The sequence below is a fragment of the Chenopodium quinoa genome, unplaced genomic scaffold (assembly GCF_001683475.1).
Source record: "Chenopodium quinoa cultivar QQ74 unplaced genomic scaffold, ASM168347v1, whole genome shotgun sequence".
NCBI lineage: Eukaryota > Viridiplantae > Streptophyta > Magnoliopsida > Caryophyllales > Amaranthaceae > Chenopodium > Chenopodium quinoa.
Window position 1 is genome coordinate 4,805,603 of NW_018742418.1, and position 26,938 is coordinate 4,832,540.

General features: G+C 35.1%; 3 protein-coding genes across 8 annotated transcripts; 2 read left to right on the forward strand and 1 right to left on the reverse strand.

Annotated features, from left to right (window-relative positions):
• Window positions 1–2,671: 2,671 nt before the first annotated feature.
• On the forward strand, window positions 2,672–11,496 carry LOC110710524 (cyclin-dependent kinase G-2-like). 6 transcript variants are annotated; one of them, XM_021888868.1, is made up of 9 exons: window positions 2,689–5,207; window positions 5,731–5,866; window positions 6,044–6,132; window positions 6,322–6,433; window positions 6,522–6,628; window positions 6,731–6,908; window positions 6,983–7,367; window positions 8,224–8,307; window positions 11,203–11,496. In XM_021888868.1, exons 1-6 carry the CDS (start codon window positions 3,457–3,459, stop codon window positions 6,828–6,830), a joined length of 2,295 nt encoding a protein of 764 aa, XP_021744560.1. In that variant the 5' UTR covers window positions 2,689–3,456; the 3' UTR covers window positions 6,831–6,908; window positions 6,983–7,367; window positions 8,224–8,307; window positions 11,203–11,496. The 6 variants fall into 6 exon arrangements, with proteins under 6 accessions (XP_021744575.1, XP_021744567.1, XP_021744560.1 ...); XM_021888861.1 differs by having other exon boundaries at window positions 2,690–3,145; window positions 3,233–5,207; window positions 6,731–7,367; XM_021888846.1 differs by having other exon boundaries at window positions 2,690–5,207; window positions 6,731–7,367.
• Window positions 11,497–12,888: 1,392 nt separating this feature from the next.
• LOC110707183 (LON peptidase N-terminal domain and RING finger protein 3-like) lies at window positions 12,889–15,738 on the forward strand. Its single transcript, XM_021885191.1, has 5 exons — window positions 12,889–13,862; window positions 14,197–14,339; window positions 14,599–14,648; window positions 14,736–14,810; window positions 14,909–15,738. The coding sequence occupies exons 1-5, from the start codon at window positions 13,520–13,522 to the stop codon at window positions 15,291–15,293; spliced, it is 996 nt and encodes a 331-aa protein (XP_021740883.1). The 5' UTR covers window positions 12,889–13,519; the 3' UTR covers window positions 15,294–15,738.
• A 182-nt stretch (window positions 15,739–15,920) lies between these two features.
• On the reverse strand, window positions 15,921–22,303 carry LOC110710564. The gene is made up of 4 exons (XM_021888894.1): window positions 21,247–22,303; window positions 19,167–19,598; window positions 17,249–17,519; window positions 15,921–16,451 (listed from the first exon to the last, which is right to left on the reverse strand). The coding sequence occupies exons 1-4, from the start codon at window positions 21,742–21,744 to the stop codon at window positions 16,300–16,302; spliced, it is 1,353 nt and encodes a 450-aa protein (XP_021744586.1). The 5' UTR covers window positions 21,745–22,303; the 3' UTR covers window positions 15,921–16,299.
• Window positions 22,304–26,938: the final 4,635 nt, after the last annotated feature.

Genomic DNA, 26,938 nt, shown 5'->3' on the forward strand with positions numbered 1-26,938 from the left:
TGGTTTGACTAGTTGGTTGTATACTTTGTTTGTAGACTTTTTGTACTAGTTGATTGAATAAGTCGGTTGTATTAGCTGGTTTGATTGGTTGATATATAGCCTAATATTGGTTTTTATTTGAAACCAATAGTGGAACTTGAATTGAACATTAGTATGACTTATATTGTTAGACAAAGAGAGGAAAGAGATAAAAGAAAGTGTGGATGTGTGAATAAGAAGCCGACTAGGGAATGTGCAAAAAGAAAAGGGAAAATAAAGGGAGTGTTTATCGTGACGTGAACTAGTAGTACACGACTCATACTTGAGCTTAATTTTAGGGTTCCTATAGACTTTTGTTGAACTTTAAAATATGTAAAGGTTATAAGATTTGTTTATAAATCTTGATCTTGCTAATAGTATTTAAGCAGCAAACTTTATGTATGTTGTACTTCCTTTGGTTTAAAAATTCATCACTTTTTATATATACGTTTCATTATAAATGCATCACTTTCCTTTTTAATTAATAAATTCTCTAAATCTCTCTCACGTCACATGGCTTTTTTTTCCTTTCTTTCTCATTTGCTGCCACCACGAACACCCATCCCATTCATTCAACCACCACCAACACCCACTCGTTACTACGAACATCCATCCCATGCAACCTCCAACAACACGCACCTTTTCTCAACACCACCCCGCCACCATCAACGTCCACCAAGTCAACCACCACCACCCTCTCTCTGAAATCCAGTACCACTCACCCTCCCTCTCCCGAAACCACCACCACTTGCCCTCCCTTTCCTTGAACCACCACCACCTACCTAAGAATATGGAAAAAAAATAGATTTTTTTTTTATCAAATTTGATCATAAAAACACCACCCTTAAGCTTTGATGGTGTTGATGAAACCAAAAAAAAAAAAAAAAAAAAAAGAAGAAAGGAGGGAGCTGACAACGACACGTGAACCTCCAATGATCGAGTGTTATGGGGTGACTCCTTGACGAGGAGGGGCGCGCGGTGACGACTTTATGGGGGAGGAGGAACACTGGCGGAGCCAATGTGGGATAATGAGGGACAACTGTCCCCCCATTTCCCAAAAAAAAAATTAGTTTAAATGTAATAATATTGTGCTTAAAATGTTAGACCAAAGGAGTTGGCGTAGCAGTAAGATGCATGAGCTTTAGAGTTGTGATTTATGGACTAGAGTTTGAAGCTTACTGCAGGCATTTTACATTCTTTTTTCCCCTTTAGACCAGATTAATTGATTCTTCTTAATTATTACAATGATTATATGTTTATTATTGCATCAAGTCTTTGTTTTATTGATTAATCACAATCATAACAAGGAGAGATATCTTTGAATGATTGTTGAACTACAAATCACGTATTTCTTAACCTGAATACTATATTTCTCGAGTTAAAATCTATATTATCCTATGAAATTTCATCATCATCCCCCTTATTTAGTCACATTTTTTTTAATTACATCTAAACAAGTCTTAGGTAGTCCGTCCTAATTTATCTTGAAACATACTTTACAATACATATAGTGATGCAGTTTTGTACATAATTTTTCTCTTTAACGAATGTAGTATGATGCTAATTGTATAGATTGTAGATGAAATTCGATATTCTAATGTTTGCTTGGGTGTATTCTGAATACATAAGCACTTCAATCGAATCAAAGAGTATAGCATTACTTCAATTTATTTCTTAACAATTATTACTCCATATACGTATTTGAATCATTGTAATTGTAGTTTTGCATGAACATTACCTCAAATTACGATTGTAATAGGTAATTATGACAAGTACTACATTTAAATAGTTATATTATTTATTGTTCGAAATTTTCAAATTATGAACCCCTAATCTACGTTTATGGAGGAAAACTTGGTATATGATGTTGATTTTGACTAAGTACTCCGTATTTTATATTTTTGAGTTGTAAACTTTAACTATTTAAGTATTTTTTTTTGCTTCAATGTTTTTGTCAAATTAAGCGATGTTCATTTGTCCCCCCGATTTGAAATTCCTGGCTCCCCACTGTGGAGGAAGTGGCATCAACTAGATCTGACGAGGAAACAGTGGTGGTGGTTATAAGGGAGCGGAGAGAAAATATAGTTGTGGTGAGGTGGTTATGAGAGAAGAGAGAGAAAAGTGGTGGTGAGGGTGGTTTGAGAGATAGGAGAGAAAAAATGTGGTGGTGTGGGTGTTGGATGTGGTTGTGAGGTTGGAGAGAGAATGTAGGTTAGGGTTTTATTGAGGGTGATTTAGTTAAGTTAATAACTTAATAACATGTGATTTAATGTGTTAATTGAATTGGAGTAAGGGTTTGTTGGTATATTTACTCAAGAAAAGTTACTATAAAAGGAATTTTTTTTTTTGTAGCACATAACTTGTAACATCTGTTTTTGGCAATAATTGCACAAAATAAGAAACGAAGGTAGGATATTTTAAGGTAGGGAGTGTTGCCTTAACCTAATCTCAACTTTTACCCCTTTTTTTGTTCAATTTACTAGATAAGATACTTAAAGTACGACGTATTGCGTAAGGTAAGCAAACCCAACCTCCAAATACTCTCACTTGCAATGACTCTCAAAACCCGAAAGACAATATCAATATCAACATACTTTTTTTTATTTCAACATACTTCAATCCAATAGTCGGGATTACTATAGGAAAAACCGCAAAATAAATAAAACCTAAAAAAAAACGAATGAAAGCAATAATTGGAGGATTCATCGATCGATCCATAATCCTCTTGAGTAAGGTAAGGTTGGGAAGCAATCACACTTTCACAGAAGAAGCGTAGACTCACACTATACGGTGACATCCTTCGCTTTTTTTCTCTCCTCTTCTCCCCCAAATAAGTCTCTCTCTCTCTACTTCATTCTATCTTCCCCTTTTTCTCTCTCTTCCGTAGTTTCGCCGCCCTTTCTCTCTCCTCCTCCGGTAAACCCTTAATTTCTTCATCACTCTTCCATTCTATCTTCTTCGATTTTCAGATTTTGATGATTTTCTTCTAGGGTTTCTATTTCCTCAATTTCGATTTCTAGGGTTTTTTTTTATTAAACAGAAATTTCGCACTTTTTGGTATTGATTTGAATTCATTGCTCGACGAACGACTTTTCAAGCTTCGGAGCTGACGAATTTGCTGATAAAGGTCCGCCTTTGCTATTAATTGCTCCTTTTTTCTTTTCTTTTTTTGTGATTCTTTGTTTTCTTGTTGAGTTTCGATTTATTTTCTCAGATCTGTGTGAGTGCAAGTTGGTGTAATTTTTGATTTCTAGGGTTTTTGTTTTAGGAAGTTCAATTTGGTTATGTTCATCTAAAGCACAAAAAATAAAAAAAAATTGTTTCTTTGTGTGTTCGCCTTTGAATTGCTGGTCGGCTGAAGGTATATAATTAGGGTTATTGTGGGTTAGGTTGTAATTGAGATTGTTTTCCGAGTAAAGGATTTCTTTGCTTGAATTTATGGCTGCTGGAAGGAATGGGGGGTACCACGAAACTGAATTTAAGGATCGCAGCTCGGATTATGATACCGCGAGGCGAGATATAGCTTATTCAAAAGGTGAATATGATAAAATTAGGAATGGTAATCAGGTTAGGGATCGGGAGATAATTAGGGGTAGAGACAGTAGAGCTAGGGTTAGACAGAGAGATATTAGGGAAAGGGACTTTGCTAATGGTGGTGATTATCGCTCGTCTTCAAGTAAAAGTGATTCAGGGGGAAGTGGGGTTGGTGGTGGTGGAGGGGGAGGAGGGCCTAGGAGATGTGGGAATTCTGCTAGGATTACGGATCGTGAGCCTGGTGAATTGTCTAGTGAGGATGGGTCTGAGAGTGCTGTCGATTCAGAATCACGGTTTGGAAAGGATAATGAAGTGTCGAAGATGGATAATGGGGCTCAGTCCTCTCCTCTGGCTACTAAGAAAAGAAAGTTTTCTCCTATAGTATGGGATAGAGATGACAAGGGTGCTACAGATGCATCAAGAAGTAGATCTGTATCCACTACTGCTTCCCTTCCTCCCCAACCTGTCCGTAAATCATACCAGCAGTCTCCTGCCACGGTGCCTATCGATAGTAAGGAGGTATCTCCTGTTAAAAGTGATGAGCCACATGAAGCCATTGAAGTTTCTCTTGTTGATCCCTCTATTGAACAGGATCGTTTATATGATAATGTATCCGAGTCTCCTGCAAATCATCGTTCCTCACCATCTCAGGAGAGACAGTGGGGGAATGGCGAAGGGGCTGAGCAGGTAGAAGATGAGGACTACATTCCCACCAGGCACATATCAGCCTCAAGGTGGGCAGGTAATGCTAATTCCCCTGCTGATGAAGGTGAAATTTCAGATGACGATATAATGCGAAAAAGAAGGAAGAAGATGCCTTCCTCTGATTTTCTAGATACTAGGAGGAGCAGGAAGTCATCTAGTCCAGATGCTGGAGATGGTGCAAGGGAGGTTTCTGACATAGTTAAGGGAAGATTATCGGATTCTGATGGAAGCATGCAAAGTAGACCTTCCACTGGAGATCGTGATCTTCAAAATGATAAAGATAGGGCGGATAATATGGAGGTAGATGATAGATACAATGACACTGACTCTAGCCTTAGCCCCAGAAGAGCCGACTCTGAAGATGAAGATTATTCTCGTGAAACACCTGAACCCCCTGTTGCTCCTAAAAGAACAGTGAATATGCTTCAGGGTTGTAGGAGTGTGGATGAGTTTGAAAGACTGAATAAGATAGACGAAGGAACTTATGGTGTAGTTTACAGAGCTAGAGATAAGAAGACTGGAGAAATTGTAGCTTTAAAAAAGGTAAAGATGGAGAAGGAAAGGGAAGGCTTTCCATTGACTTCTCTGAGGGAAATTAACATTCTTTTGTCATTGCACCACCCGTCAATTGTTGATGTCAAGGAAGTAGTAGTTGGAAGCAACCTTGATAGTATCTTTATGGTTATGGAATACATGGAGCATGATCTTAAAGCGCTTATGGAGACTATGAAACAGCCATTTAGTCAGAGTGAAGTTAAATGCCTCATGCTTCAGTTATTAGACGGTATAAAGTATCTTCATGATAATTGGGTCCTTCATCGTGATTTAAAGACATCAAATTTGCTTATGAACAACCAGGGTGAGTTGAAGATATGTGACTTTGGATTGGCTCGTCAATATGGGAGTCCATTGAAGCCATATACTCATTTGGTTGTCACACTTTGGTACAGGTGAGTAGCAAAATTCTAATTCTTGTATGTTAAAAGACTGTTGATTCTTTTTTGCCTTTTGTATATATTTATTTTATTACTTTTTATTTAATTATTATATAGAGGAGAATCTCTTTTATATGCTTGTTCTTTCTATATTGTTTTGGTGGACTTATCCTCTATATTTCTCCCTCTTCTAAGATTTCAAATTTAGTGAACTATTATATTTTAAGAACATATATTATGGCTTATGAAGTAATGCTTCTTGTCTGTTCTGCTTCTGGATGCTTGTGAATATGACTTACATATGAGTATCTTGTTTCTTGTTCGCTGGTAGCAGCCAGTGTATCGATTATTGTACAGTTCAGAGCATCATTGCTTTCAGTTGTTACTCTGAGATTTTGTCTAATTAACTTATGTGCTGTTTGATCATTCTCGGTTAAGTAGTTTTTCAAAGTTTGTGAGGTTTAGATCTTCCATGACCATTGGTCATGTGCATATGGAGGGGTTAAGATCTCATTTGTTCCTCTCTTTTCGTTGGTAGGTCACCGGAGCTTCTGTTGGGTGCAAAGGAGTATTCAACAGCCATTGATATGTGGTCACTCGGTTGCATTATGGCTGAGCTCTTGTCAAAGGAGCCTCTTTTTAATGGCAAATCGGAATTCGATCAACTTGACAAGGTACATCCATTTGTTGAAAGTATGTACTTCTGAATTTGGTCTGCTTTTGATTTAGATTAGTGTAGAATTTTGCATAGCTAGGATGCCTAGGAAATAGGAATCTTGCTGGTTGCTAGGTTGTTTCTCTTTTCGACTCTTATGTAGTTATTGATATTCCTCTTTTATTTTTATTGGCAGATATTTAGGATCCTTGGCACACCAAATGAGACAATCTGGCGCGGTTTTTCCAAGTTGCCTGGAGTGAAGGTCAATTTTGTGAAGCACCAGTAAGTTCTTCGTAAACTATCACTTAAGACACATTTACCTTTGCATCAAGGTTTTCTTATTCTTTGTGCTCTTTTCCCAGGCTTCCAGCTTTGGGTGATTCTGGTCTGGCTATCTGGCCTCATTGGTACACCTGTAGTGACAAAGGCACATACTTTTGTAATGAATAACTATTCAACTGTCCTTTTCAGGTATAACCAGTTGCGCAAGAAATTTCCAGCCACGTCATTTACCGGATCTCCTGTCCTCTCTGATGCTGGATTTGACTTGTTGAACAGACTTTTAACTTATGATCCTGAAAAGGTATTTGTCATTATAGGAAGTAATAAAATATTGCTCTTTTGTTTGGTGTGCTGTAAAATTTTCTTACTGCACTCTCTATTGGCTGCAGCGTATTACAGCGGATGCTGCTTTAAACCACGAATGGTTTCATGAAGTTCCTCTTCCCAAGTCAAAGGAATTTATGCCTACGTTTCCTGCTCAACATGCACAAGATAGGTACCTTGATTATTGAAATTGCATATCTTCCCTATTGCTCATTTATTGGCTGTTATTTTTGATGTTATCCTATTTTAATATCTATGTTTATGGGACTGGCAGGCGAGTGCGCAGGGTTCTGAAGAGTCCTGATCCCTTGGAAGAGCAGCGCAGGAAGGAGTTGCAGCAAGCAGAATTGGGGACTGGCGGCTTGTTTGGGTAGTAACATAGGCCCTACTGTAGACTTGAGATTTTTATGCGCCATGAGTTTTGCCAATGCCAACAAATGGACATGCATGAGGTGAGGGAGATGGATTCAACACAACTTGCTAAAGAAAGGCTTGTGAGACTGTCATTCATGCTGTTTTTTAGCAGGCATGTTTGATGAAACGACTGGAGGGATATATTTTTTGCCTTATGCCACAAGATCTGTAGCAGTCGTGATATTTTCCAGCTTTGGTGATAGGATGCATCACAACAGTGCTTGCATCACAAGGTGTGGCATAATGGCTTTACTTTTTAGAAAGATGAGATTCAGCTGAATCATGTGTATGTAAAGTATTATGAATTTTTGATTTGGAACATTGTAAACATTTCTCTTAGATTATGTTTTTAATGACCAAACTACTATGGATATGTCTCAAATTTCTTTTTCTGCATGATTTAATATTGGAATTGTGTTTGCATGAGGTGGTTGGTGTAAAGCGGAGGGGACGTTCTTTGCTTTTCATTGACGAGCATTTTACAAATTAGAGAAAAGGTAATGTGCTATCTAGTATATGTGAATTTAACTGGGGCCTCGGTCTTGTAGTGCTTGTGTGGATACTTCTTGCTAAAGCACATTTGTTATCAATTGTAAATGTGTATACTGATGTACCTTATTTGTGAATTCATTCATCTGTATCTTTGGGGTCTGGTTCTGTTCCTCTTGTGTGTACATATTTGTTATGCAATTATGTTTGTGCTGTATGGTGGAGAATACTTCAGGGGAGCAATAATATGTATCTTGGGGGTGCCATGGGCTTTTCCATTCTGTTGTATGTTCTTGTGTAAATTTTATAGTCTGGATAAGCCATTTTCTGGTCCTGTACAAAGCTTAGAGGTCCCCTTCACAGATGAATGAAAATTCGACACTTCTTTTTCAGCTCTGTATTGGTTGATTTAGGAATTTGTAGTGTTATTGTTTTGTGGGAGTTATCGATTAAATTGGTATAAGTTTTGATGGTTAAGAACATCAAACCTGTTGTGATCAGTCAACCGAAGCTGACCTATGTCCTGAATGCAATTCTAGTTGTAGGATAAATATATATTGATCAAGGTCTTTCCTCCATTGCTAATGTTTGTTGGCATTTTGTTCCTTAGAAATGCAAGAAGTTAGTTCATGCGTTCCTTTGCAGCAGAAGTCAGTTTGTGTTCCAAAGTTTGGGATTAGAAGAGATTGTCTTGCAAGTTTCTCATTGTCCCTTTGCTGCTAATTTTCTTCTTTGTTTGTCTTTTGCTGCCAATTCTAGTATAGGGTCTAGATTTTTTTTTTTTTTTTTCAATCAATTTGTGGCCTATTAAATTCATGATAGCTCCTGAACTTTTATGACTTTTCTCTGCAAATGTCACTGCAGTACTAAAGCCAGCAGGTTGATGAGGTAGAAATTCCAATTGTAATTTGGTTCATCACAAAATGTATAGCTCGAGACCATTTAGAGGTACTTTACAATTCTCATGTTTCCATTTTATATATCTCTCTTGGGTAACATCTGTTTAACTTCTTTGGAGATAATGTTTAAAAAGCATCAATTCTGCTAAGGTTATGAGAATTCTTGAGAAAATGCTAATTAATTTTATGCTCTCCGAACCTTATTACAAGAGCTTTTAACCTTATTACAAGAGCTTTTAACCTTATTAGACTAGGCCTGACCAAACATTCTTATTTAAATCAAACTAGATCACACCTTACCACAAAAATCCAGACTAGGCCTGACCAAATATTCTTATTTCCTTCTTACTAAAGGTCTTCTATTGCATATTTGTAAAAATTATGATAATGAGATATTCAGAAAATACACTTTGAGGAGTTCCTAACAAGACCTCAGTTGAGATGTTTTTCTTTTAATTAGTGGCAAAATATAGTTAAAGGTCAGTAAGATTAGGAGATTAGACTAGACCAGATCAATTCAGAAAGATTCAGAAATGTACACCTTATTTCAGTTGTAGGAAACAAAGCCTAATTAGTTGCTAGTACTTTCGAGGACTATTGACAAAGTACTGTGAGTCAGTTGTTGCCTTAAGCATAGAAAGGTAGGTTTCCTGTGAGATGTGGCTCTCTACTTGTAGCTATACACGGTTAATCTAGTACCTATGTTACATATTATGTGCAACAAATGAGCTTGCACAGACTCCTAGGCAAAATTTGGTTGTGAGTGTTGAATGGAGAGAGATAGTAATGTATTTGATGAGGAGAGAGATAGAGAGAAACGACAACTTAAAAAGGAAAGAAAACATTTGTTGCGCATAATGTATAGCAACCATTTTTGGTAATTGTTGCACATAATATGAAATTGCCTTGCCTGTGTGAGAATTTTTTGTTTCTTCTTAATACTGACATGAGTTTGGAATCTAGGATAATGTCCTTGTTAGTCTTCTTTGTTTAGATGTAGTAAGGCATAACTATGGTGAGTTGATTTGATGAGGATTCTGTCTATATTGATGGTGCAAGTATATACTGGTATGTATTAAGCCATTGACAGAGCTATGTTTGGAATAGGATTTGAGAGATTGTTACATGCTATTTACATTGTTTCAGTTGGTTAGTGGTGTTTTTTTCCCATCTCCGTGCTACTTTGCCCTTTCGGTGTATGTAGCATGAAAAGCTGTGAGAAATTTAAAGGGAGAAATAATTCTACAGAGAAATAAGAACCAATATCAGTCAAAGAGACAAAGATCCCCTGATCCAAATTACTCTGAAATCTTCAAGATTTGCCTTGCTCATGATGAGTTTTCTACATTTGCTAAGATTCATAAACCCTAGGCTTGTCTACTTGCTTTTATTTCAACTCAACGGAGTTGGGAGTTTTCTACGTTTGTAATTGCTTATATCTGTTCTTTTTCATTGTTCTTCAATAAAAGTGTCATTAACTGTGAAGTAGTATGGTCTCCTTCAAATTAACCCATCCTTCTTGCTCTATATAAGAACCCTGCAATGGACAACAGGGTTCGTTAAACTTTTGCATGTTAGCAGGGCGTGTAATACCGTATCTCAGTTAGTAGCTAGATGGAATACGAGTAGTAGTTCAGACTCGCTTGTATTGGTACATTTCCGCATAGTATTTTAGACTTAGCGGAGATTGATATGCTATATTTAATGGCCGCCCTCTCTTTCCTTCAATAAAAAAATAAAATAAAAAAAACATAAGAACACTGCCATTTTCTCTTCTCCCAGCGTTAATTAGTGGATTGTGCTATGGTATCCTTTGGTTTAGTTGCTCAATGCAAGTTTTCTATCCTTCTCTGATAGCGAGAAGGTGAGAATGTGATATTTGACTCTGTCCTTTGGTTGCTGCATAATTGCTTGGGTTATGCGGTCTTTCTTCATGAGTTCAGCAAATAAAATTTCTAGCAAAGTTATGTTTGTGATTCTGTTATCATGTTTCACACTTTCACCTGATTTTTTTAATTTATGAATCATCCTTATCTATTCACAATGTTTAAATTGGTTGGTGGGGGGTTTTTTCCCTCTTCATATGTGATGATTTTTGGCTTTCGTTATTGCGTGGTTTGTTTCTTCTCAGTATGTATCACATCTGTGATTTTTTTACTGGTATGGATTGTCATTCTTTATCTGATGGACTCTTTGTACCATTTTGTGTATTGCTTAGGTTTGTTGCTATGGTTATACAATTCTTTCAATATTTATTATGAACTATACGGATAGGGTGTTTTTGCTAGTTGTCTGCTCTTCAATGCTTGGCTGTGTTGTTAAGCTTGTTAATATAAAAAAGGGTACATTCCTGGGAAATGATTTTGGCGCACCAAAAAGTGATTTAGGCACACCCATTGTGAGAGCACAATTTTCTATACCCCTCTCACATGGAGGTGTGCCAAAATCAGTTTCCTACATTCCTTGGTGCCTGTATTGATATTCTTTGTTGTCCTTTTTGCTCGCTTAAATATTTTCTGTTAAAGTAGTATTGTTTAAAAAAAAAAAAAAAAATTCTTTTCTCTTGATCCGGGTACTTAGGCATATGCTATAGACCATGGTTTACATATAGAAAGGGTAATAAACCACCATGCATCATCGGCTGAATTGTTCTTCGGCAAGAATTATTGTCTAGCTATTGTTTTCATTCCAGAAAATATGACAATTTTGTAAATTTTTTAGGCGGTTTGAAGAGGTTTGAGTGTTTAAGTGAGCCAAATGACGGGTTCTTGGTGCCTTGCAAACTCCTTCAAAACACAACCATGAAACATCTAGTACATTGTTTCTGTTTTCATGTGAAGCTTTCCTGTGCTATTAATTTGTCATGGTATCGATTTTATTAATCATGTCATTATTTATGGTGGCTTGTTTGTGTAATTTGGTTGCCATACTCCTTGTACTGTAGGTTTAAGAGCCCGGGTTCATTAGATATACTGTAAAAATAAAAGATGGAAGACAGGCAGGTGACGATCGAGTAATATAATGGCAAGGATTTCATTTTGCCAGAGTTACAGATTAAGCCCTACATCAGTGAAGTGAAGAACAAACTATTCTGTTCTATTTTTTTTCTTTTCTCCTTGCATTATTTATCATCAATATGTTGTAGTACGAAGAGCATTATTTTCTTGAGATACCTCAGCATTGATTGCTTTTCACAGGGAGTGTATTTTACAATTGAGTCAATTTCATCATTTGCAGAGAGACAGGTGCGGAAATTACGCTCTCATCGGAGAGGGGAAGTATGCCATACATATCTATTTTTCTCGTTAACCCAATGTATCAGAACTTTCGAATGTCAATTCAGACTAGGAAAGATTAGGAAAATTACCCTCGTTTGATCTACAAGTAGCATTAAGAGAAGGATATTAACCACGTTTGTCTTTTTTTTTTTTTTTTTTTTTTTTTTTTTTTTTGGTGTAGCTTTAGGTGGTTGATGGCTTGATGCAATCATACAATTAGTGTAAAAACGAGCTTGAACACTGAATATAAGTACTCGAACATTCTGCTTATATAATCCGCCATATGTGTACCTGTCTGAATTTTAAGAAGGTTCTTGAATTTTCGTTTATATGTTTTGTCAAATTTCCAAAAGTATTGAGTAGAGGATTCATAATAAGGATCTCATAACAAAAGATGCTAGTTAGATAGCACGTAGTAGTAGACCTGGCAATCCTGACTCGATCCGAATGACTCGAAACCATTGACCAACCCCAACTTGAATTAACTCGGACTGAAACTCGAACTTGACTCGACCTGAAGTGACCCGATCAGATTTAAACTTGATTGATTGACCTGAATCGACCCGACCCGAAGTGATTCAACCTGAAGTGACTTGATTTCTGAAGTGAATAGGGTGAATAGGGTGAAATGGTGAATTACTTATTTTAGGGCTTCTTTCTTTCCTAAGTGATAGGTACTCGCGATTGTTTATTTTCTTAACAATTTTACTTTATTTTTCCAACTATTTTTTTAAAGTGAACTTATTTTGGTGACCCGACCCAAACTTGACCCGATTCGAATTGACTTGACCCGAAATTGATCCGTCCCATAATTGACCCGAAAATTGGTCTTAAAAATTGGCCTGACTAGAACTTAACCCGAAGTGTTGACCTGAAAATGACCCGAAATCTGAATTGACCCGACTTGAATGACCCGTTTGCCAAGTCTACGGAGTAGTAATAAAAGTTCAGTTTAAGTTATGTTTAATGCTTAATGTTTAATTTTAGTTGTAAACTTGTAATATGACCAAATGAGTAGTGATAATGTGGTACTCCCTTCATTTTTTTTTATTTGCATAATTTTCCTTTTATAGATGTGTTTTTTTTTAAATGCATCACTTTTATATTTGGTAACTTTAAATTATATTTTTTCGTTTCTCTCTCTTACTTCAAACCCCACTCAAATTATTATATCATTTCTCTCTCTTTCATGGTCCCCACTTAAATAATAAAAATATACCACATCTGTTTTTTATTAGTTGACACATTTCCCTTTGGCTAGGGTTTGTGATTTATACGTAATGAAAAATATAATCATGTGGGGACTTGTTAGATTCGTCACGATATATATTTTCAAAGTATCAAATTTTTATAATTTTTGTTTATCGATAATTAAAGATAATAACGGTTGAATTTGTTCATTAACAAACGTGACTAAAGAAACATGTCAACTAAAAAAAATGGAGGAAGTATATCCTCACTCGTATACTTTCTCTTTCATGGTCCCCATCTTACTTTTACTACAATAGTTTGTTCACCCACTTACAATTATATTACTCTCCTAAAACTTTGTGCACTTCCAAGTGATGCAAATAAAAAAAAACGGAGGAAGTATATTATAAGGAAGTAAAGAAACCTGTTTTTGCCTTCACAAATATTTATTTCCCTATAAATAAACCAACTTATTATACAATCTGATAAATTACATGTTGAAATGAAAATAATCGTTGCAAATAATATGTAACGGATGTAGTACGTAGGTTTGATGTAACAAAAAAAAAATTATGATGTTTGAAATTGCTGAATTTTTTCTTAAAAAAAAAATAAAAATCCTCGTAAAATATTGCTGAATCAGAGATGTATAAGTCATTTTTGCTTCAAAAAAAAAAAAAAAAAAATCGACCGTTGCCTCAAAAAGACTCGTCCTAAACGTCTCAGATTCAAAATTTGTCCTTCATCTCCTTCTCTCTCTTTCTCTCTCCCCTTTTTATCAACGATTCTTCAATGGTGAGACAAGATTCAACGCAAACCCCCAAAATCAAAAACACCCCATCAAATAATTCAACCCAAATCCCAGAAAATTGCAATAATAATTTGAGTATGTTCAGCCCAAGATTCAAATCAGTTGCAGCAATGGCGGGTTGGGATGAAGAAACCCTACTTTCTACTCTTGTTGTCGAAGATACCCCTGAAAGAAACTTAAGAGACAAGAAACGTTCTGATTTACTTGTTAAATCTCCTTCTACTAGTTCTAGAAGAAAGAGAAGACGGGTTCGCCCTGGTTCGATTCCCATTGCAGTTTTTAATCTTGATGTTGATGATGAATCTTCCAACAGTAATCTTAAAGGTAGAATTTTTGAATTCTTTTTGGGTTTTGATTGGTGGGGTCGGGTGGGTTTTCAGTGAATTAGTCTTGATTCTATGTTACTCGGACTCAAGTACTCGAGTTGGTCATGGATGCGGTTAGTTTGAGAATAAATCAAGGATTTTGTCACAAATTGAAGTGTCGGGGATTTGACACGGATGCTTGGAGCAAAATGAGTAACATAGTCTAAATTGAATTTACAGAATTTTTTTCGACCAATTTCAGTGAAATTGAAGAAGGGTTAATAATAATTATTAAAATTAGAGTTATGAATTTCAATTTACTGATTATTTTGAGAATTATTTGTGATGGGTAGAAGCAGATAAGGGTAAAAGTGATTTACCAAAGAAAGTTGAAGAAAAAACCAAAGAAAAGGAGCAGGAAAATGCTGCTGCTAATTGTTCAAGTTCTTCAACACTTCCATGTATGGATCGTCTTAGAGATGAACTTTCATGTGCTGTAAGTGAGCTTAACTTTCTGATTTTGCTTGTCATTTTTTATCACCATAGTACCATGACTACCATCTTCGTTTAACGTCCTGATTAGGCGAAAACTTATGTACAACGGGTGTATTGTATACACAGATAAGTTTAGTCATTTCAATCTAATCACCTAATAGTCGACTTTATGTGATTTGGGGTGACTATGAAAGTTGTGCATATAAGAATAGTTGAGTCTTCATGAATTATATTAAATGGTGTTGCTTTCATTTATCCAGATTTGCTTGGACATATGTTATGAACCAAGCACAACTCCTTGTGGTCACAGGTAAATTTCAGAATCACGTCATAAATTTGAGAAGAATAGTCCGTAAAATTCCAATTTTTGATTGAAACATGAACTTTTGTGTTGTAGTTTTTGCAAGAACTGCTTGAAATCTGCAGCTGAAAAATGTGGCAAAAGATGTCCAAAATGTAGACAGCTGATAAGGTACTTGAACAAATCAGTGCAAACTTCATATTTCGTATTAATTAAGGTCAGATTTTGATGGGTGTTAATGTATATGATTGTTGATGAATTTTTGACAGTAATGGAAGATCCTGCACTATAAACACAGTGCTTTGGAACACTATACAGCTATTATTCCCTGCAGAAGTCGAGTCGAGGATTGCAGCAGCAGCAGCAGCCGCGAGTAGTAAAGTAAGCGATCATCGCAGAAAGAGCACTGAAAGGGTGATCAGTAGTAGTAATCAAGCTACTGACAACAGCAATCCGCGCTTGAGCAGAAGACTTAGAGTATCAAGAAGATCAGAAGAAGCTAGTTTGATCAGTAGTAGAGGAGTTCCAAACCAAGATGAAGATGCTGCATTAGCATTGAGGTTGCAGAGAGAAGAGTTCATGGATATTTATAGAAGGTCTAGCTTGGCCCGAGATAATTTGAGAGCTATGGCACGAAGAGCCATGAATCGATAGGAGCTACCCTGTTTGATCTTATATGTTCATTCTTATCGTCTCTCAGAGACATCATATAAAATTAGAAAGAGAATGATATTTTTCTCTTTAAATTGGTTTCTCATGAGTGTTTTAGCTGTTGAAATGGAATTTCGGATTCACTTTAAAAATTCTAGCTTGTTAAGACTTAATTAAATCTATTAATATTTCAACTTTATTTTTCTTGTATTTATGTAGATGTCATCTAGCTTGATTAGTTACAATCTTGAGAGTGTTTGTGAGATCAAATTTTGTCTACATCATTAACCTTTTTACAACTCTGTATACACACAAAAAAAGGGAGAAAAAAAAAGTCCGTACATATTTTAAATATCATAAATCTACATGTTCATTTAAAGATACCTTTTTATGACCAAGAAAGTCCAATTATTTTAGACAAATATTTGTGGACAATATATTCAGGGAGAGGTAGAACTTTTCCAAAAAGGCTGAAAATATACCTTAAAATATATCTAAACAAATGACATCAGATGAATATTTATAGTTACAGCATATTTTAGGTCAGCATGTTAGTTTTTTTTGGTTAAAATCAACCTTATAGTCAAATATCTGATTTCACAAATATAAACAGCTTATGCAAGAGGAGAAACAATTATGTCACAAACAGCACTCATGATCATGTTTATTCACATTCATTCATGTATACAAACTGTCACTGTTACATACTTCGTATAAGGTTACAAATGAAGAGTAATTTAATGCTTTTACTATTATTTACAAAAGAATGTACAAAATAGAATGTTACACTCGTATAATCAACAATTACGATGGCTCCGCCTTGTGCACCAAATACAGCACGTAATGGCAGTAAGAATCCCAGGAAGCGAACAAAAAAAGTTCTGAAATGACATTTGCTCTAACTGGGTTTTCAAGTATGGTGCGAGACCTTTAAACCACGCAAAAGCAATTCGACTTCAGAACACGAGATGATAGTAATTCATGGTGTACTTTAGTACCGAATGAAAAGTCAACCATCTGATGGGGAAGAGAAAACAATGGTTTGGCCCAGTACAAAAAGGACTAGTGAGAGCTCGATTGCAAATATTGTAGACAAAAGTGAACGATCCACTGTCCATCCATACAATGTGAGCCCTCCAGGATTCGTCTGCAAATACATCACTGCAATATCCACTCAGTAAAATTAACACGTTGTATGAAATAGCACTAATAGTAAACCATATAAATACAATTTCCACTATCATCTTAAATATCACAAAACAATATGAACTCAAATTTGAAACATTGGAATAAAATGGAGGGCATGTGGAGTATATAGTGAATAAAGAAGCTAACAAGGTGAACTCTTAGACTAATCTTAGTTATTCTGCTCCAGGATATATCTCTTCATTGTAAAAGACTTCACTGATCCTGGGTTTGTTCTCATTTACATCCTTATCATTTGAAGCAGTAGAAGTTGGGAATAACTAAAATTATTCCACACTTTGAATCTGTTTTTTCCTCTCATAAGAAATTAATAGCAAGTGAAAATGAAAGAATAGTCTTGCAATATGCACATACATTTTTACAATTTTTGGCCTTAGAGACAGATGTTCAAATAATTTGTCTTGACATCCTTAATTTGCGAATAGAAAACAACAAAACATTTAAGGCTTAAACATGCATCTTAGGTTTCTGGCTCACAGGTAAACCAATCTATCCAAAATACGATAAATTAAATGTTTCTAGTCTTGTAATAATGTTTTCAGAAATTATCTCTAAAGCTAATGGACTTGGATGATTTGGTAAATATGTTTTGCACCTCAAAGTTAGAATTCTGTTAGTAATTTTGTTTTCCTGCCATTCAATAGTCCAGCAAGGGTGATAACATTAACTTAACACTTAAAAAAAAAAAAGGGGTGTTGTGACAGTAGAGTATAAGATAGGTGTACTAATGAAAAAAAAAAGACTAGCCTTACCAAAAGATTGCCTCTTGTTATATGATGAAACAGAAGCAAATTGCGAATGGCTGATTATTGCATTTTCATCTAGCAAATTTGATTCACTGTCAGAATAATTTGAAGTCAATGAGCCCATCGACATTGAACGTTTTCCTGCATCAAGGGACTTGCAAGTTACTAGCGCATGCCATCTAGATGCCACTGAACCAATTGCATGAGCTCTGGAGGAAATTTTTGTACCAGCATGCAAGCAAAGAAGTGTTTCAACAACTTGAACAATAGAAGTTACCTAAAATCAGGAGCAGAAAGAAGTTAGAAACACAGAAAAGAAGGAAAGCGAGAGCAATTACAAAATGGCATAGGCAAAGACACTGAAAATCTTATTTGCTACAACAATGACCACCAATTAGTTTGGTGCCTGCTGTCGACGAGGTTTGGGAGGCCAAGAGGCATGTAGCTTTACTCCTAACTAGTTGAAACCGGAAGAAAGCTTGTTCCCAAAATAACCCACAAAAGCAATGTTCTTTCAAAGGAATATTGTAAAAATGCTGAAAGTCATTTAGAAGAAATAAGAATTTGAAAATAGGGAAAGACCACACCACTACCTAAAAGCCTATAGGGTAAAAATGATAGACAGGATCCCCTTCTGTCAGTCCGGCCCTCCCCCAAAATTTTCATCCTGGATCTATCTGTTAATTCTGCTCTCCTATTACAATCACCTTTTCACATCACTTCAATGGAGTATCTAAAAGCATCCGGTGAATATATTCAACTCAACCACACCTTGTTTCCTGCCACTTGCATTAAGTAAAATTCACACAATTATCTCTAATCACTCTTGATTTCACTTTTCTATAAAATCCTCGTTTTTAACACTCTGCAACCTTTATTTACGAACTTCAGCTTATACATACAACTATGCCACAAGTCTGAAATGCATCTTGTAGCATACAACTTTGAGAACTTCATAGCTCCTTGATGTCAACAACCTAGCCCTACTTCTATGTCTGTAAGATCATCGATCAATGATACAAAAAAGATTCAGTATATCATCCATCCCAATCATCATACAAAGCAATGAGGCATTTCCGTTATCAATGGCTTCACCAAAGGTTTGCTGGTAAAACTAATTAATAATTAGACTCTATTACTAGTTTCAAATTGACTTTCCTTCTTAGGGTTAGATAGATTCCAGCCTTTCTCAGGATCTAGCACTAAGATAACATATAATCTGCACATTAACATGGCATACTTCAGTCAATCTCATAGTTCAGCTCTTTTTGTCACTTTTGCTCTGAGTGGGAGTTGGTTTTGGGGTGGGGGGGGGGGGGGTGGAGGCGTTTTCTTTATGATTTTTTCAGATATACAGATCATAGACCAACACACAACTATGCAAGAGAATGTGTCGAGCTCATTAATTCACCAATTCAACTTTTAATCAAAAGGTTAGGACCTGTAGAAGACGGGGCTATTTGGACCCCATTGACAATGCAACAGTAACCTGTCATCACTGTAGATATTGGGTTCTAGTATTCCGCAGCCCCTTCTCATCGATGGACAAGCTGCATGGCTCCCATACTGATTGAAGGGGAGAAGGCATAAATGCCAAACAAACCTGACCCCTATCTATCATCGTGGAAGCTGGTTTTAGGAAACAGATCCCGAGGAAAGGGACTGCCCTATAATAGGTAGGTATCAATACAAAAGAGCTTCTAAACAAAGCCTTAATGTTTGAGGTTTGCTAACAGGTTAAGTAAAAACTTCTATACATTATCAGAACATAAAACATCTAGTTTTGTTTTGCTTAAGTTAATAAAACTCATAATCTTGACAATCACACACCTTGTGATCATGCATATTATGTCATACTAGTACACCGTAACTCTTCTATAAACACTAATAATTAAATCGAAAGTGAAAAGGGAATTTGACTTACAGCAAAATTTCCACCATTTAGGAAAGTTACTCTACCGTTAATACCGGTGATCTGTATAAGAGTCATACACAGGCTAGCAGTGACGAATAGGAAGATCAAGATAAGATAAATTCGAAATCTGTGGCTGATTTTGGAGAGATACTCCCTCAATCGCATGTGCTCATCCATCAAAGTCATTATACTGGATTCGCTTTCCAAGAGTTTCGCATAATCATTGAAATGAATGACTTGCAAATTGCAGGCTAAATGAAAGAGAATGCAGGCTGCCAGTGAAATTGCACTCAGGTATGTCCAAGGTATTACTAATGCTGTGGCATTAAAACAAGCCAACCACCATGAATGGTTTTGCACGTATATCATGCGCATGATCTCATGAAGCACCTTCAAGATGCAACATGGAATCAGTGACTGTAACAGCAGTTGATATGAACCCTGAGGAAAAATGATGGCAAGATCTTATGAGGGTACATATAAAAAATGGTTAGGAACAGAGCATTGTTTGTAGCATATAAAGCGAAAAGGCCGATGTAACTATAACGAAATAATTAGTTGTAACAAATGAAGTGAAACTTGGCAATTGGCATAGTACGTACAAGATTCTATATGAAAAACCATGTAATGAGTTACTTGTACCCAAAAAAAAAAAAACCTGATATAATCTATCAGTTTGATAATAAAAGCACCAAGAGTAACCGAGATTTTCGGCTCCAGCCAAAGGTGACTTACTGACTTGTGTTCATCATTTATGATAGATAAGAATGCATTTATCCGTTAAATGTCTAATGTGCTCTTCACAAGAATAGCAGATACAAAATGTATCAAACAAGACTCTTGGTAGACCATGTCTAATATACTTGTAATGAATTGTACAGCTTTACAGTGCTGGTGATCTATACTTAAAAATTGCCTCCCAATAAATTAACTATATTACTTGGACCTAACGTAGAAGCCATTAGGAATCTAAGTCTTCCCAAACTTGCATGTAGCTACAACTGCCTAAGAGTTTCATCATTGTGACCATGAGGTCACAGCGAATCACATCTTCATTGGCAATAAATTATACTACGTATACACCAAAAGAATTGAATGTTGATTATGAAAGTAAGTGACCGTGTGCTACTACTTGAGCCTGAAACAAAGTGGTAACAGCTTATCCACTGGAGTCGGCTGGACCTTGACCTGGGTTAGATTCGTGATTGGATAGGTATCATAAAATCTGTCACTAGAAGCCAAAACAGGTTTCAGAGCACTTATAACATCAATCTCTCAAGCACACAATAAAGTATGGTAATATCACACAGAAAAAAACTTCATAAAGCCTTAGGCTTTCATAATTAACGAATCTCTTAAAATTCAACTCATTTAAATAACAAAGTGGTTTGTTTGTCCTCTATAAATACCCATTCTATAGCTTTGGACTGGTTAGAGCCAAGGTTGCATAATTTTAGACTTCTAGGCTTTGGGCCTTTGGCTAAAACTCCTGCATTACATCCACAGATATGTCGTCAGAACATTGACTTTCATTTGTCCTAAAGGTAAGCATAAGATCATCAATAATCCCAAACTTCTTAAAATCACCCTCTTCAAGATTCTGAAACTACTATTTGCTCATTCATCCATTTGAGAGTGACTAACACATTTGAAATTGAGACCAGCCCCATTTTACATACAATCTGGATTGCATTCATGAAATTAACAGGAAAGAAAAGAAATTAAAAAAAAAAGCTATTGATAAATCGAAAGCATGAATCTTTCTTATATAAGCAATACATATACCCTTCATACAACTTGAATTCGAACAATTTATCAACCAACAAACTAACATCCATAAATATATACAACTCGAACAATTTATCAGCCAACAAACTAACATCCATAAATATATACAACTCGAACAATTTATCAACCAACAAACTAATAAGAGTAACATCCATGAATATATACAGCTCCAATTTGAACAATTTATCAACCAACAAACTAATAAGGGTAAAATCCATGAATATATACAGGTCGAATTCGAAAAGAAACCCCAAACTGCAGGCCATTTGGAGTTTTGAAACACAATGAATTCATAATTTACCTTAATCTTTTTGATATATTGATCCTTGAAACGGGCGGTATACCCCCTATAACGATCGACAAACAAGAATTTACGAAACCCTTTTTTATTAATATTGTAGGCCACGCAAATCAAAGAAACACCAGCAAGAATAAGATGAGAGGTAAGAATCTCATACTCAAAATCCTTGACTAGATAATCTTCACAATCCAAGCAATGGGTGAGCTCAATTATCAACACAGGAATTGCAACACCCACCACAAAGAACACAAACCAAGAAACCACAAATTTCAATGGATTTGTCTGATCAAAACACAGAAATCTCAGGAAAAATTCAAACTTTTTTAGGGTTTCATCAAGTTGGGTATCAACTTCTTCACCATCTACATCAACAATAACATTTTTATCATTAATCCCTTCTGCTTGTTCTTGTTTATCTTTGGGAGGATGATTTTGATGGTGGGTCCCACTTTTTGGTGGGAGAAGAAGTGGGGTTAAGTTCTTCTTCTCATTCTCCATATATATGATTGAAGGAGAGATGGGGTTGTGGAAAATTTGCTCAAAAGATTGAAATTTTTGTCAATTGGGCATGATTTCATCAATTTTGAATCAAATCAAAGAAGTTTTGGGTATAAAAATTAGGTCAACAAAAAAATCCCAAATTGAAGATTTGAGAAGGAGGGTCTTTAAATTGAACATAACCCAAGAAATGTATTAAAAAATTTGTGGGAAAAAACAAAAAAAAACAGACGTTTTCGCCCTGTTCTTCACTATGAATTAGTCGACTGATAATGAACCATAAATTAGGAGAAATAATAGCAGAAAATTGGGAAATTTTTATAAATAATTGGTGAATATGAAATTCTAATTAATAATACAATAAATTTACGTACTAAATCAAAGTAGTAAGCTTTGAAGTATAAGTTTTCATTTGATTTTCTTTTTAAAAAAAAAATTAGGTTTGATGTGGGGTCGATTGATTTGAGGATGAATTTGTTATCTTGAAGCATCATCAATTTTTAATTCAAAAAAAGGAAAGAAAAAAATGGCTTATGAATGATGTGGAATAATGATATGACCACTGGCATGCTCGAAAACCTAAATAGGTTAGGTTAGAAAATATCTAATCGAAATGAAGTAGTTTAGCTGATTAAAACCTTAAAAATTATTACGCGTCAAGACTTAGCAAATCAATAAATCATTGATGTATGCTGCGTATCTAAACTTATTTAATTGAATTCATGTATTTCTTAATCACTCCTTTCGTCCCATAATATTTGAGATGCTGAGTGAACACGTAATTTAAAAAAACTATAAGTGGGTTCATTTAAAACATTTGTTTATGATATAAAGGATTCTCTTTTGTATTTTATATTGTAAGAAAACAAAAAGTGGGAGAGGTGGGAATAGTGAGGAGAGTGAAAATGTAGGATCTAATTGGGTTTTGGGATTTGTGGTTTCAAAGAGAGTATATGAAAATGTTTTTTTATTAGTGATCTCTTTCCATATTTAGTAACGTGTCAAGTATTTTAGAACGGACGTTAATGGTAACTGTATCAAGTATTATGAGACGAAGGGAGTACTTGCTTTATATTTTATGGGCACGTAAAATTTATATCCATATTAAAACTTAATGGATGTGTCATCAAAGGCTTGCAATTCAGTCACGTGTTGCCAATTGTAATTAGTAATTGTATGTTAGCTAGTTAAGTTGCTTTTGGACGAAATTGATTTACTCGAGCTAGCTAAAGAGTTCGAGTATAATCTTTATATGTCCTTATTCCAATTTGAATGTAATATTAAAGTCATCATGTTAAGCACTTTCACTGATTTAATAATATTGTAATGGAAGCTTAATACTTATGCACTTTTTTTTTTGACGGTAAACTACAGGGAGGACCCCCACCCTATCATAGGAATGGGGGGCTATGAAAAATCAAACCTCCATCACTTGGGGGGTAGGTGGAGGGACTGACCATCCCTCCATCTCCTCATTCCTTAGACTTATGCGCTCATTAGTGGAAAAATAGCTATCTGTAACGGGCAAAAACAGCCCATCCGTAACAGGGCAAAGGGCATTACGTATGCGGCCGTTATGGATAGGCTATGTTATTCGTAACGGGAACACCCAAACGACCGTCAAATGATTAGTTATTTATAACGGACATTAACACCGCCCGTTACAAATAATATCTTATAAGGCAAAAAATAAAAGGTATTTGTAACATGTACCATATAGGTGCCAGTTACAAATACCCCTAGTCCGTATCCATTCACCACGCAAATCTACCAATCTACCATAATTCGAAGTAACATATACAAAATCCAAATATTGGTTTACATGGCACAGACATATTATCAAACATACTTTATACTATTACATACTTCATATACAATTAGCACAAGCCTACAATCAGTATTACCTAACTATAAATATATAACTAAAAAAAAAGGAAAAGCAAACCTCAAATGTACTGTACTATATAATATTAATAAAAACAAGTTGACTTAAGACTAAGATTACATTTAAATAATTTGCTGCAAAACCAGTTCTTCCACCATTTTTACTGGTTGCTGCATCATTGACCTCAATTCCGACATCAGGGAATACAAGATGACACAAAATGAAAAGGAGAGAGTTTAATAGCCTAAAAAGAGGATATACAAAGGCTGGAATACAATTTTAAACAATATAACCGGGAAGTGCATATAATTTAAACAGTTTTAAATCTGCAATTTGTACTGTAATTAACATACAGGGCACTAGCTAGTGTTAAAATCCATCAAGCCATCTCATTCTAACTACCAAAACTAAACATGACACCCAATGACCCAACAATCAAATCATACACTAATCCATAAATGGGATACTCCCACATTCTATATTATTTAGCTGTTCAGTTTTCCGAGTGCTTAAATACTACTAAATGCTGCTCAACCTTAGAAATAAAACTTAAAATTCTAGCAGTAATTAGGACATCAACAATTCAACATTAAACTGAAAGGAAACACATCAACTAACATAGGAAAATTGTAACAATAATTCACTAAAATAAAATCAAGAGAGTAAAGAAAACCCTAGATCTTACCTATGAACACAGTCATTTCAATGGAGCAAAGAAAACTCATATGCCAGATGTAAGAGTACCCTAAAATAGAAGAGAGAGATAGAGTAAGAAACTAACAAGGTAACTCCCTCGGTTTCCATTTTCTACACTAAAATAATGGACTACATTGCCATTCAGACTTTGGTAGTGAGTGGACCGCCGCCGCAACTTCACCTTTGCTAGTGGTGGTGATGTTGACAGTAGAAGTTCCCGGTGTTCTTCTCATACTGAAACTCCAGGGAAAAAAATATACGTAGTAAAAAAAATCAGAAATAAAATAAAATTAAAAAGAAGCCATTACAAAATAGCAGTAATTTGCAAATCATAAAAGCATAGATAGTTTTAAATTTAATTACTACCTCCGTTTCATAAAATCTGCAACAAACTTGGTTGCACATTCCCAAGATAAAATTTCTTAAGCAAAGATAAATCTTCACTAGTAGGAAGTGTTAGTGTAGGAAGATTGTTACACCTAGCTTTTAAATCATGAACAAGTTTGGAATCACTTTTCTTCCAATTCAAAGTTATTTCTTTCTTGAGTTTTTGTTGTAATGTTTTTCTTAACAGAGCAAGATTTTTTATGAAATCAGAGGCATAGGTTAAACATCCTAGAAACCTTTCTAGTTGTTTTCTATCTTCAATTTCTTCTGAAAAATTTTCAATCTTTTCCGGGATATGTTTTTGTAAGATTATTTGTCCTGCTTTAATTCCTAATCCTAGAAACTCAATTTCTTGTTTAGCATAGACACATTTATCTTTTCCGAGGATTATACCATGCTTAGCAAATTTTTGAATTACAGCTTTAAGATCATTCTTATGTTGTTCTAAATCTTTTGAGAAGATCAGAATATCATCTATATAGACCAAACAATAATGATTGAGTTCTCTAAAAATATTATCCATTCTTTTCTGAAATATTTGTGGAGCATTTTTTAATCCAAAAGGCATTACTAGTCACTCGTAGTGTTCTTGAGGGGCACTAAATGCAGTTAATGGAATGCATTCTTATTTCATTTTAATTTGCCAATAGCCACTTTTACAATCCATTTTAGAAAACCACGTGACTCCTTGTATTCTATTGAATAATATTGTTTTATTAGGAATGTAATAGCCATCAAACACAGTATTATCATTTAGCTGTTTATAATTAATGACCATCCTAGCTTTACCTCTTTTTTCTTTTGCATGATTTCTTACCATGAATGTTGGACTATTATGAGGACTCTTGCTATTCCTAGTTAACTTTTTATTCAACAATTCTTTTATTTGCTCATCAAATTCTAGTATATCTTGATAGGTATAAACCATTTGTCTTACTCTGATAATCTTATTAGGATTTCTTAGGGTTATCTTAGCAAATACTTGATTCTTGTCCCAATGTTCTAATGGGTTTGTTGAATACAGTTTCACATAATTTTTTTTGCTGCTTAATTATCTGATTTATTAATGATGATTCACACTCAGAGTGCAACCTCTCGTTGTGTAGGTGTAACCCTATCACCACGCTGGCTGCGCGTAATTTAAATTCCATAGTCTGATGAGTGTATGCTTTAGTTAGTTTCTGTATAGGAACAGAATGACCATTATAGTAAAGATAATTTGATCAATGGTTTGAGTGCATGGAGAGTATAATATTTGAAAGTTCTTTCCTATTATCATATTATGACTAGGCTGATCAGTTGCCCATAAAATAGGAATAACACATTGAACACCTCCAATTTCTATTAGCAATTCCTCTATTATTTTAGTATGCATCATAACACTGTTATTAGCAATTCTTACTTGCATAGGATTTTTAGTTTTTTTCCACAAGAATCCAGGAAATAATGACGTTTTTTCAAAACATGTAGAACAACCACTATCAACATATGCACATAATTTATATTTATTATAATCTTCAATGCATATATCAATTGGAATATAAATGCTATTAGGATTAGTACTGGATATTTCATTATAGGCTTCCATTTGCATATTAACTTCATCTTCATATACTGGTTCACTCGCAGTTTTTGTCTTATATCCAATTACCTTTCTTTTTTCAAAAATAGGATTATTTGGATCCTCATTTATCTCTCAATTAGAACATGAACCAATATCAATACTATGTCTTGCTAGTTGTTTCAAGGCTTTCTTAATTTCATATTTTTCATTTAGCTTCTTTATTAAAGCTAATATTTCTTCTTCATCCTTTTCTGGCATTTCATCAACTTATTTTTTCATCTTTGTTATAGTTGAATTCTGTCTACTTAGACTTGGTGATCTAAGACTCATACTTCTCTGTATTTTAGGTTTTGTAGTTATCCCAATATGAAGTAATCCTGATTCATCAATTAACAACTTACTTGACCTATTTTTTACTGCAAGATTCATGAAGAATTCTTCCCAAGTTTTTTTTCAATTTCTATTTCATTAGGATTTACCTCTATAGGAACAATCTTCTTCTTAGGACCTCCTCCTTGCTCATATTTCTGAGCATCTAGTATTTGTTTCTTGAAAGAGGAATCTATAGTGTTGACCAACTTATAGACTACCTTCCATCTTAATTGTATTAGTCGAGTAGTTCCTTTATGCATGTTTACTCCGTCAGTTAATAACTTGATTGC